The sequence below is a fragment of the Benincasa hispida genome, chromosome 1 (genome assembly GCF_009727055.1).
Source record: "Benincasa hispida cultivar B227 chromosome 1, ASM972705v1, whole genome shotgun sequence".
NCBI classification, from domain to species: domain Eukaryota; kingdom Viridiplantae; phylum Streptophyta; class Magnoliopsida; order Cucurbitales; family Cucurbitaceae; genus Benincasa; species Benincasa hispida.
In genome coordinates this window covers 55,096,974-55,109,127 of record NC_052349.1, presented here as the reverse complement: position 1 = coordinate 55,109,127, position 12,154 = coordinate 55,096,974, and the positions used below count along the sequence as shown (strand labels likewise).

General features: G+C 34.1%; 1 protein-coding gene across 1 annotated transcript; it reads left to right on the top strand.

Moving 5' to 3' along the window:
• The first annotated feature begins 6,509 nt into the window (after positions 1-6,509).
• LOC120078036 (serine/threonine-protein kinase SAPK7-like) lies at positions 6,510-6,981 on the top strand. The gene is made up of 3 exons (XM_039032221.1): positions 6,510-6,629; positions 6,695-6,769; positions 6,850-6,981. The coding sequence occupies exons 1-3, from the start codon at positions 6,510-6,512 to the stop codon at positions 6,979-6,981; spliced, it is 327 nt and encodes a 108-aa protein (XP_038888149.1).
• Positions 6,982-12,154: the final 5,173 nt, after the last annotated feature.

Here is a 12,154-nt window from a genome sequence, read left to right as displayed (position 1 = left end):
ATCACATCCTCTTTGATTACCGCAATCATTTAATATTGATAAATTTAGTGAGTTACCACATGTTGTCTCTTTGCCAATTATGATTTCAATGATGAAAAATATGCTTCTATTTCTTTCATATATGCTAGAGTCAACTTAACTTTAAGATAGTCACCTCATGAAATATTTCTAGAAGTTAGGGGTTTGTTGGCTTTCTTTCAAACTCTCTTTACGAGCTTTCTAAGAACATCACATGGCTTATTTCAATCTTTTGGCAATGAGGACATTGTCGCATTTTAAATTTGAGGGTGAGGTGTTTATTTTCAACCTTGCTATCTTCTATAAAAAAAAAATAAAAAGAATAAAAATAAAAAATAAAAAGAGGAGGAAAATTTTTAGAATAACAACTCCACTGTCAACGAAGTAGGGAAACCCATGTTGATAAGAGTTAAGTTGTGAAGGGCACTTACCCGTAGTTGGATGTCCGTATGACACACGTGGGGGCAAGCCAAAACGAAAGTAAGTCACCAGGATCAATGCATAAATAAATGACCGCAACTCTGCTACCAAGTAGGTATGAGTTTAGTCTGAGGAAGAGTGCATTGCTCGTAGTTGGATATCCGCATGACACACGTGGAGGCAAGCCAAAACGAAGGCAAGGCACTTGGATCAGCGCAAGGTCAGAAAAAAATAACAATGTCAAGAAATATGCAAGGATAAAAACATTTGACAGCCCAGTGAAAAAAAAAATTCTCTTCGAAATAAATCATGCGATGTCTCGGAAGTTAGTAAAGTCTTGTTGAAGGTTAAGCTTGTGGTCCCTAGGTCTTAGAAATATTCTAAGAGGAGACTTGAATAAGACTTAAGGAAACTTTGGTATATAGGATTTGAACGAAGTATCCTTCAGCAATTTAGGAAAAGAACATTACAGTTGACTTGCTAAAGGAAGTCTTTAGCTGATGCTTGAGAACATGCATTGTTTAAATTTGGGGGTGTGATAACGGGCAGAAATGTACATTATCATAGTACTAAGTTCTTAAACAATGCTGGTTTGCGTTGATAAAATATGTTAAACTGCGTCCAAAAAGCATCAAATTCATAATATTGCGGTCGCATGTGGTCATCCAATAGAAACAGTTGATTTTTGTGTTCTTATGCAGAATATGCGTTAACACAAGGCGGAAATTGCGATCATAGGAAATCATTGGTCAAGTGCAGCAATACCGCAAGGCTTTGTGGTAATTGTGTTCGTAATATTTGCTCAAGAAGGATTGTCGCAACCTGGTCAGCGCAACTTGGTGGGCACATCTGGGAGAGAGGCATAATTAATCGCGATGGGACAAAAAGCTGATGACGGTTAAATTCGAATTAAGTTAACAGCCACTAACGATAACAAGTACATTCAGCTTTTCGGTGACAAATATTCGGTACATCAGTCAGGGAATTAAAGTCATCCCATCCATCATAAGAGAGAAGTTGTCTTCACCCCCAAGCTCTATAAATACCAGAGGCATCCTTCAGAAAAGGGGTTAACGAGTTCACCAGTTCACGAGTTAGACAATTCATCAGTTAGCTTAGCACACCTTTGTCCATAGTTTTTCCTTTTTATTTTAAGGCAGAGCACGAGAAAAGAAAAGACGTCGGAGATCGCTCAGGGCAACTCGAGAGAGATCCTTGATGCGTAGAAGCGGAGAGCGGGCCGACTCTCGCGAGAGCGAGATTATCTTTTGAACACCGGTAGAAAGATAGTGTAAAAGCCTAGGAAGCAAGATATTGCTACCAGGCTCTTTATTCTATCCTTGTATTGTTATTTTGTACTTCATCGTTATATTTATACAATGGAAGTTCTTATTCTATATCTGTTCACTCTCTTAGTACACATGAGTAGCTAAACTAGTCGAATGAGTTGAGAAGAACTAAGCTAACATGACTTAGGATCTTCAATGCATGCGATTGTTTTGTTTTATGTTGTGCCCAACACCCCTTTAGAGCTACTTGAGAGAGAGTCTAAAGAAAGAACCTAATGACTCGAGAGAGCTAGGTTAGAATCTAGACTCGAGAGAGCGAGATTAGAACTGCATAAAAAAGAGATAGGGACTTAGAGATAAGCTCTGTTTGTCAACCTGCATCGCATGCATCCTAGAGATGGGAATGATATTATGTGGTTGCATATTTGTGTGGATGTCATTTTGTCATTGCAAAAATAGAAATAGAGGTTTATGTGTAGACCCTGTAGACTTATCGCATATATCGCTTGCGTTATAGCCTTAGAAGCCATGGTATTCGCACCGAGAGGTGGTTTACTGTTGTATGCATGCTGCATGATCGCATAGCATGAATGCATCCTAGGAAGTGTTAGCCGAAACTTTTCTCAACACGTTCACCGCATACTCATCGCATCTTCCGTTTTATCAACTCTTTTCAAACTCCGCCGCATTTATTTATTTTTATCACCGCAATCAACATTCCCAACAATTATTGATTCATTTTGTCACCACAAAGATTTTTGAAAAATTACCACTGCAATCTGTTTTCCCAAGTCCCTGAGTTCGACCTTGGACTTACCAGGAAACTTAGTGGAATTTACACTTGGATTCCACTGAGAAAACTTGAGTGCTCAACGCATTTCCATCAATGCATTTCATCACCACAATTTCACCATCGTATATCATCCATAATTTTACTTCATAAAATACAGCGCCAGTGACTAAAGAGTTTAGTCAGTTATTCACGTACTGTTAGAGCTTCGAGCTACAAGTCCATGAGGTCCCCTTGGTAGCTCAATGGATTCGGTTGAGGAGCAGTTCTTAGTGTTGACTTGAAATATTCAAATTGACAAAAGATATTTTGATTATATATGATATAATCGGTATGATGTATGAGATACATCTAGTGGAGGATTGATGTAAATGAGATTTACATTAAGTACCATGGAATAGAAAAAGAACTATGGTTTATATGTTTCATGAGATAAAATATTAAAACTATAGGTTATAAATATAGTATGATAAGTTGGTNATATTAAAACTATAGGTTATAAATATAGTATGATAAGTTGGTGATCATTTATATTTATAATAATATTAATTATTAGATAATTAATTCTTTTTCTTTAATAACCAAATTAGTGGATGGTTATTGGTTTCATGGTAACCTTGAGTTTAAAAGGAACTTGGTTTTCCTATTTTGAAAAGAAAGGTTTTTTAAACGATTGAAAAGGTTTTAAGTTTTCTCTCACTCGAGAAAAGAAACTTACGGAGTGAAGTAAATATGGATTTACAAAACGACGACTGGGTGAGCTAAACAATCGTGAAGTGGCGAGCTAAACGATTGTGCAGTATTTACTAAACGATCGCATAGCTTTATTAGACGATCGCTTGCCCAAAGTAAATGATCTTGTAGAGTTTGTAGGCAACAGACCGAGCTAAACGATGAGCTAAATGATTGCATAGCTTTTGCTAGAAGATCACTTAGCTTTATCTAAACGATTGGACATTGACCTATACGATAGGTCTCCGCCATCTCCCACTTGCCCAGTCATGTACGAGATCGGCGTTTTCTCCTTCGTCTGTCTCATACCAAGTCCGAACAGAGCCCAACCTCTGGATTCTCACATCGAGAATACAAGGTTGCCTTGTTGGTGGTGTCAGACTCAACTCGACATCGTCGAGGTTTTCTGGAGGTCGTTCATGGTACTGTGGAGGCCGTTCGTGTCGCTGAGGAGTTCGTGGCCGAGGCGATCGTTGAGGATGAGCGTGAAGTGTTCGTGCTGTGTTCGTTGCGGTGTTGCGGTCGTGTAGATCGAGCATTCAAGGTTGCTGTTGTTCGAGCGATTGCATAACAGAGCGTGGAGACGCTTCTTCGACTGTTCGTACGGTTTGTTCTTTGTGCATTTGTATTTTTCATGCTGTAATTTATGTATGATTTGCATAACTACTTGTTTGAAGTTGACTGTAAATGTATTGTTCATTTATGATTGTAATATGGAATAATCTTGTTCCGCTGCTGATGGAAATCTCGCTTCTGATTTCCTTCATTAGGATCACTTCGTTTGTAGCACTTTACAACTCCTTGTAACAACTATAGAATGGGCCGCATCTGATGGAGTTACCGAAATAAAGCACCTAACCTTATTCATATACTATAGATCATTTTGACTATTTACTTGAACCTGATCTGCTTTTCTGTCTCCACATAAAGTTCAAGTACTCGTATAATAGTCATGGGTCTTTTAATTCATTGGATTTATTTCTAAAATGAAATAAGAAATTCATATATTAAATAACTACTATACTGAATTTCCGAACAAGTTTATTGTTTACAATCCACGAGTTTTAGGACGTAAAACCCAACAGTTTAAGAGGGGGTGTTAAAATGTAAACTTGATTTTGGGTTGAAAGTATAGGTCTAGCCGAAACAAAAGCCCAAGTTCTAGAAATATCAAACATTAGAATATTCTAGAGAACTTACATATAGGAAATATTAGTAGGATTCTATAGAAAATATGAGAAAAATAAGTAATTGTAGAGAATAAACATTTGTAACCATTAGATCATGAATGTATTGGCAAAACCCTGGCCATAGATTTAGGGGAGCCAACTAATATAAATAAGAGGTATGTCTTAACATTTGTATCAAGCCAAAAAAATTAAAAGTGTTCAATAACACAAGTAGCCTCTTTCTCAATTCTCTCTTCAAATTTCCTCCAACCTCCAAAATTTCTTTCCAACACTTGCTGAGAAGGAGTCTCACACTTAAGGGGAGTTAATGTGGAAAGGATTCATACAGTTATAAGGAGCCTAAATATTCCCACTACATTAGGCTTTTCGAATTTAACTTACTTACAGTTACTTGCAGAGATAAGTATATTGTTGTGAACGCTTGACTTTATTTAAGTGAATTTTTCTTTCTCAAGTACTCTCCCCTCTAGTCGTAGGTGGTATTACATCAAACTGGTTTAAGAAACCTCATGTTTTGTCTTTTTGTTGTCTTGTTTGTGTTTTTGTTGTAACAATACTTATGACACGTAGTGTATTATGTGTTAGATAACCTTCTTTCACATACCATTTATTTCAAAGATTTATAAAATGGTGAAGTGAAGCCAAATGTTCATTTCTTTCAAATTTTTATCTTCATTAAGATGTTGGATTATATCGCTTTTGATTAATCAAATTCTTATACTCTCCACATAAATACGTCGGAAAATTTCACTAAAAGAGATCAATAATCACCCATGGTTCTTAAAGAACTTGCTAAGAAAACTACGGGAACTAGCCCAAGCCATCTATTATCAGAAGGATAACCCAACCAACTCTCTTCAGAGTGTAGAAGAAATGATGAAGATTGTGGCAGAGGCTAGAAACTTGCCCTCATCATCAGCAAACATCAAGCTCATCAGAGGGGGACAAAAGAGGAGGAGGAGGAAGAAGAAGATGATGATGAGGAGGAGGAGTATGATAAGAAGGTGAAAGAAGCTAATGATTCGCAGATGTCTAAGCTATAATTTATTTCTCTATTGTCACTCATTATACATTACCGAATAATTTAGGGTAGTTTGACCTATTTTTATAGTCTTATATTTTATTTGATATCAATTTTATTTGTAATTTTTGGTTTTAGGCTTATCTCCTAATTTCGTATAATTATTAATACTTATTAATTTAAATTTAGAAAGTCAGTAACATCAATAGGTTGTGTTAAAAACCACCCGTAATTTTCACTTTATAAGTAAATCATTATCTATTTTTTTAAAAAAATATATTATTTTCAATTATTTCCTTTTTGCATTATTTTACCTTTTTCATATTTCTTCTATTCTTTTTGAGTTCATTCTCTCTCTTTCTATTTTCTTTTATTTCTTCGCATTTTCTATTCTTTGTTTTTTTTTAAAAAAAAAAAATCCGGTTTTTTTTTTCTTCTCTTCCCTTTTAGTTTTACGGTCTACTTTTTAAAATTTTACTTACTTGTGGACTCTACTTCATTTTTCTTCAACTAGTCCGTTGAGTCATCAAAACCCAAAAAGTTTACCAATCCGATTGAGCAATCCGTCCCTCAATGTTACAAACTTCATCAAAACCAATGAATACCAACTAACAGCAACTGAAATGTTGATGATCATAATCCAAAATCAATACCGACCGATCGATTGAAGATCATCCGTAACATACATGCATAACATGTATAATAAATTCTAACCTATAATTGATATAGATGTCATAAAAATCTTAAATCATTAGTTTTTTATATAAAAAATCCGAACGAAAATCTAAATTCTGAACAGAAATGATTTCAAACTCAGCCTTTTCTAAAATGCTGAATGGATTAAAAAATCCAACTCGTAAGAGTTGACCAAATAACCCCATGGGAAACATATTAAAAAGAAATTAATAAAAAAATCCCAACACAAACACGGTTCCCATATTATATTAAACGAAAAAGAAAAAGGCCCTGTGAGCTTATTCCCAAAACTTCAGATCTGATCTCCGAACTCTGTGCTTCAATCCTTGATTGCTATAGATTTGTTCGTTGAAATGGAGAAGTACGAATTTGTGAAGGATTTGGATTCGGGAAATTTTTGCGTTACTAAACTTATGAGGAACAAACAGACCAAAGAACTTGTTGCCATGAAGTTCATTGAACGTGGTCCTCAGGTTAATTCTGCTTCTCCATTAACTTCTCTCATTTTGTGTTTCTCATGCTTTATTGGTATTGACAGATGTATTCGAATGTGGCAAGAGAGATTAAAAACCATGTATTTTTTCCGCATCCAGATATCGTTTGTTTCAAGGAGGTAGATTTCTTTTTACTGCTGCAAATTTTAGATTAAGAAACATAGGAAACGAAAGATGAACGTTGTTATAAGATTTGCAGGTTACTATAACCAGAACCCATTTGGTTCTGATGATGGAATATGCAAATGGAGAACTTTCCAAAAACGTTGACAATTCTGGTGGTTTATCAAAAGATGAGGTCTATTATCTCTCTCTTTTACTCCCTCTCTGATTTTATTGTTATCCTAACCTATGGGACTGTTGCAAATATACTAATGAGGATTAAAGTATTTGCAAATATATCATAACGTAAAAGAATTTGTAAATTTAACAAAAAAAATATTTAGATAAGCCCTCAGAATCTATCACTAACGGGAGTCTATCAACAATAGAGACTCTATCACTAATAAGTTTTGCTATATTTGTAATTCTCTTAAAATGTTTTTATACACTTAGTTATTGCTCCTAAAATGCTATCCATTGCAAATCAATAATTTTTTAAAAGCATCTTGAATTTTAAAATAGCCTCATAAAGTTTAACCTTTGACGATTTTCGATTTTTGGTATTAAAGTCAAAGATTATTTAGGTCTCTTCTTGCGACTATTATATTTTTTGTTTTTGTTTTTGAAAATTATGCCTGTGTTACTACTTATATTTTCAAATTTCTTCATTTATTATCTACTTTTTATTAATGATTTAAAAAACCATGTCAAATTTTGAAAAGTTAAAAAAGAAAATAGCTTTTAAAAAATTGTTTTGGTTTTTGAGATTTAACTCAATCATTGTATTTAAGAAAGATGCAATTTGTTGTAAGAAATCGAGAGAAAATAGACTTAATTTCCAAGCTAAAAAGACAAAAAAAAAAAAATGAAATGGTTATTTAATGGCTTAAATTTTTGTTTCATTTGACGAACAAGTGTAAAAACTAAAGGGTGTTACACCTATGTTTGAATTACCCACTCAGATACTCGTAACAAACTCTCAAACAAAGCTATAAATTAAATAATCTGTAAATTGTAGAAAGAGGGTAGAGTAAAACTAAGAGAGCACAACTTATCTTTATATCACCTTGATCTCTGAATATATTTACCACTATAACTTAGAGTAAAAGAATTAACACCTATAAGTGTCTGATAAAAGCCACGCCGCAACTTAAAAAAGAAATAGTCATTGAGCAAAAAGAGAGTTGTATTAATAGAGATTTGATCAAATTTATGATAATTGATGTTTGATGTTTTGGTGAGATAGATATAAAAGGATAACTTCACTATTCAAAAGGGTCCAAATTATTAATTTTGTTTTTCAAAGAAGACGTTATTTTTATTGAAGTTTAGAGTCTTTGGTATACTGTGTAATTTTATTTTTATTCTTCTTTTAGTTTTTTTAAAAACACTGGTATGAAGGTCAAGATAAATAGCGAGAGATAGAGATAAAGGAGGTTTCATTGTAGGGTTTCCATGATATTGAAATAAAGTTAAATACTGCAAGACTAAGAGAGTTCCAATTGGATTTTACACATGAGATATTGACATAAATTAAATAACATAACATAATATCAAACAACACATAACAAAATACATTAAATATTGAAAGTAATAAAGGACATGACTACTATGAGATAACTATATTACCTACAATATCACAACATTCCACACAACAATTATAAGCTATAAACAAGGGATAAATGAACACAAGAGATTGGTAACCCAGTTCGGTGTAAACCACCTACGTCTAGGGGAGCAATGTGCCCAAGAAAGATAATTTCACTAATATTAATGATAAGCAATTACAACATAGTACTTATTTATAATGATAATAAAAGTAGAGTGACTCTTGAATAACTTTATCACTCAATCGTACACCTAGGTTCCACCTAGGTTTGAGACATTCTCTCACATAAACTTAGGCTCCTTAAGTGATAGTATCAGTGAAGAACGTCTTAGGCTCCCCTTAAATGATAGTATCACTGAAAAGGGAAAACGATAGGAAAATAATGTTGTAAAAGGAATATCCCAATAAGAAAAGAATTTTGTAGAATCTGCATTTTCAAGAATCATGCCTTTTCCAGAAATCACAAATGCAATGACATCTTTGATAACATCTGCACCACTTAAACAAATATTGTCAATTACACAAGATCTAACAAACTCCCTCTTTGACAGTATTTTTTAGGAAGTAACAAACATACAAACAATCAAGAAAAATTCATCAATTGAATGTCACTTAGATAGTACATAACTACCTAAAGAACAAAACACAACATCATCATGGAAAAACAGAAACCACCACAATAAACCAACAAAAGATAAGCCAACAACAAACACAACCAACCAAACCAAACTAGCAGTTGCCAAACCAAAACATACTTTTATCCCCCTGTCGTAATGCTTAAAAAAAAAAAAGGAAGGGAACGACGGAGAAAACAAGCAATCATCAAGTATTCACATTCTCATCCTGGGAACCAGAGGTGCCACCCTAAGCATAAGCATCCATAGACCAACGAAGAAGGTTCAACATGTCATCTACCTTTGCTTTGTGATCATAAATTTTCGAAAGTAAAAATCCTAGATCCCTTGACTCATTTGCCAAAACATGCATCATCTTTTTCCTACAAGGTGCCAAAAGAAACTCCCTAGTCGGACCTCTTACAGAGGAAGGTACTATAGTGTGAACCAAATTAGGGACATGCTTCCCTTGGTATAACGATAACTAAAACACAAGACAAGAAGAAGAGGTCCAAAACTACCTAAGTCAGTGAGGAAATTAGGTTTCTGAGCCAAAAGAATATAATATGTAAGCCTTGGAAAGCACAAACAAACGTTAGTGGCCTAAGGACCAATATGATATTTGATTTGATCGAGGATAAAGACTCCATAGTTCAATTGAGCCTCTGTGCAAATTTGGAACAAAGACTTGACAATGTAGTAGAGAGCACAAAATTGTGGGAGGATGGCTCCAGTACTCAATTCTTATGTTGTGAAGCATAACGTATTTCACGTTGAGGTCAAAACAAGGTAATTGATCCTTCTTAGGGCAAGCACACTTGACACCTCCTATGAGTTCAAAGACAATATTCTACATAGAGGTTCTCTGTTCAATGACATCCTCTGGAACTTATCTATTTAGAAAGATGTCGACGAGAGAAGCTGGAAAAAAAAAAAAAACAGTGCCTTCTCACACGAACTCTTATGAAATAAGGGTTGCCTTGAATATCAAGCTGATGAGAGAAATTTACATAAAATTCACAAACTAGCCGAGAATAGTAAGGCCCTAGATTTAAAACTGAACAAACAATATCAACCTTCTCAAGTAAATCTATAATTTCCAGACATTCTTGTGAAGGAACTTGTATTAAAGATATACTTGAACGGAAGCGGATCGTCCAAATTCTATTAATTATTGAAAACATAATTTATAGTAAACATACAAGATATGAATTCAAAATAAATTACAACATGCTTTTTACAAGAAAAAGGATTCAAGATAAATTACCCTTGAAGGACCTTTCTTTTCATGTATCCCTCGAATAGAAACAACAATTCTTGAAGACCTTCTTCAAGAACTTCTCAAACCAAACAGAGTTGACACTACCACAGTGAGCCTTTGGTATTCTCGAGGTGAGAACCTAGGAGTAGTGAGCTCTAACTATTTTGGTTAGGAAGGATAGGTTGAGTGTGGAGGAAAAAGATTGAGGAACATACATAAATTTTCAATCATTTTGCAATTTCAACGTACCCGTAGAGGAATCAAAGAAAAAACTTTTCTTTTATTCCTCTTTCCAAAAAAACAATAACCACCCACTAAGGTGGTTGGAGAGAAAACATGGAAGTTATTATTCAAATAATATTAAAATAATATAAATAAATATGATAACTAACTTATCATATTATATTTATATTAAATTATATGTTATATCAAATATAACATATACCTATAGTTTTAATATTGTATCACATACAATATAAACCTATAGTTTTTTTTCTCTATTTTATGAAATTTAATAATAATATATTAATTTTTAAATTTAATAACTATGGAATCGCATTCATAGAATAATATATTTGAAACTTCATTCAAATTATTTATTTCCTTCCATTAAACTATAATGTATCAAATATATTATGACAATTATATCATATATAACTTAAACAATTTAATTATATCATATATAATTAAATCCCTCTTATTAATTTGAACAATTCAAATTAACCCAAAAACTGATTCTCAACTAAATCCTTTTAAGCTACCAAGGGGATCTTGTGGACCTGTAGCTTGAAGCTTTAACAGTATATGAATAATTAATTAAACTTTTTAAGTACATTGTTAACTATCAGGCACTCTGATGCGTTATTTTATTGAATGGAAATATGGATGATATGTGTTGATGGATTGCATTGTGCACTCAAGTTTTTCCAGTAGAATTCAAGTGTAAATTTCTCTGAGTTTCCTGGTAAGTCTAGGGTCGAACACAGGGACTTGTGAAAATAGATTGCGTTAGTAATTTTCGATGAAAACTTTGCAGTAACTGGGTAAATAAATGAAGTGTTTGGTTTGTTGTTTGCGTTGATAAAAAAATAATAATAATAAATGCGGCGGATTTGAGAAACAAAAGTTGCGTTGATAGATGCAATGAGTATGCGATGAACGGGTTGAGAAGATCTTTAGCTGACGTTACTTAGGAATGCATCAAACTATGCGATCATGTTACTACCATGCACAGCAAGTCATTTTCCAATGTAAATGCGATGCTCCTAAATCTAGGATGCATGTGTTGCATGCAAAATGTCCATAGAGCTTATTCCTAAGTCTCTACTCTTGTCCTATGCGTTGATGCAAAATGCATGAAAGCAAGGTGACCGCATACAATCATATCTTATCGCTAAGATGCATGCGATGCGTTAATAACAAATAGTGCTCATTCCTAAGCACCTATCTCTCGTTTATGCGTTGTAATATGGTTCTTCCAAACCTAGATTCTAACCTGACGTTCCCAAGTCTAGATCCTGTCCTTAGACTACCCTCCCGAGTATCTCTAATAGACGAATGAAGCATACATAAATAAGATAATCGCAAAGAATGAAGATTCCCTAGTTGTGCTAGCTAAATGCTTCTCAACCCATTCAACTAATTTAGCTACTCATGTATGAATCACAGAGAGTGAACAGATATGGAGAAAGAAATTCCATTCTTATAAATAAGTACAGTACAAAATGCCAATGAAAGTTTAAGGTAGAAAGCCTGGTAGCAATTCCTTGCTGACCGAGGCTTTTTACACTGGAATCTCTATTCTGATCTAAAGATATTCCCGCTTTCGCAGGTGTCGGCCCTCTCTTCGCCTTTGTGGATTTCGGCACTCTCCCAAGCTTACCGGAATGATCTACCGGCACATCTTCTCCCTCGCACG

Bases quoted from the DNA above. Each gene is read 5' to 3' on its own strand.
- LOC120078036 (XM_039032221.1), top strand. From the start codon at position 6,510: ATGGAGAAGTACGAATTTGTGAAGGATTTGGATTCGGGAAATTTTTGC. The intron at 6,630-6,694 runs GTTAATTCTGCT...TGGTATTGACAG, and splicing joins TCATTGAACGTGGTCCTCAG to ATGTATTCGAATGTGGCAAG. The intron at 6,770-6,849 runs GTAGATTTCTTT...TAAGATTTGCAG, and splicing joins ATATCGTTTGTTTCAAGGAG to GTTACTATAACCAGAACCCA.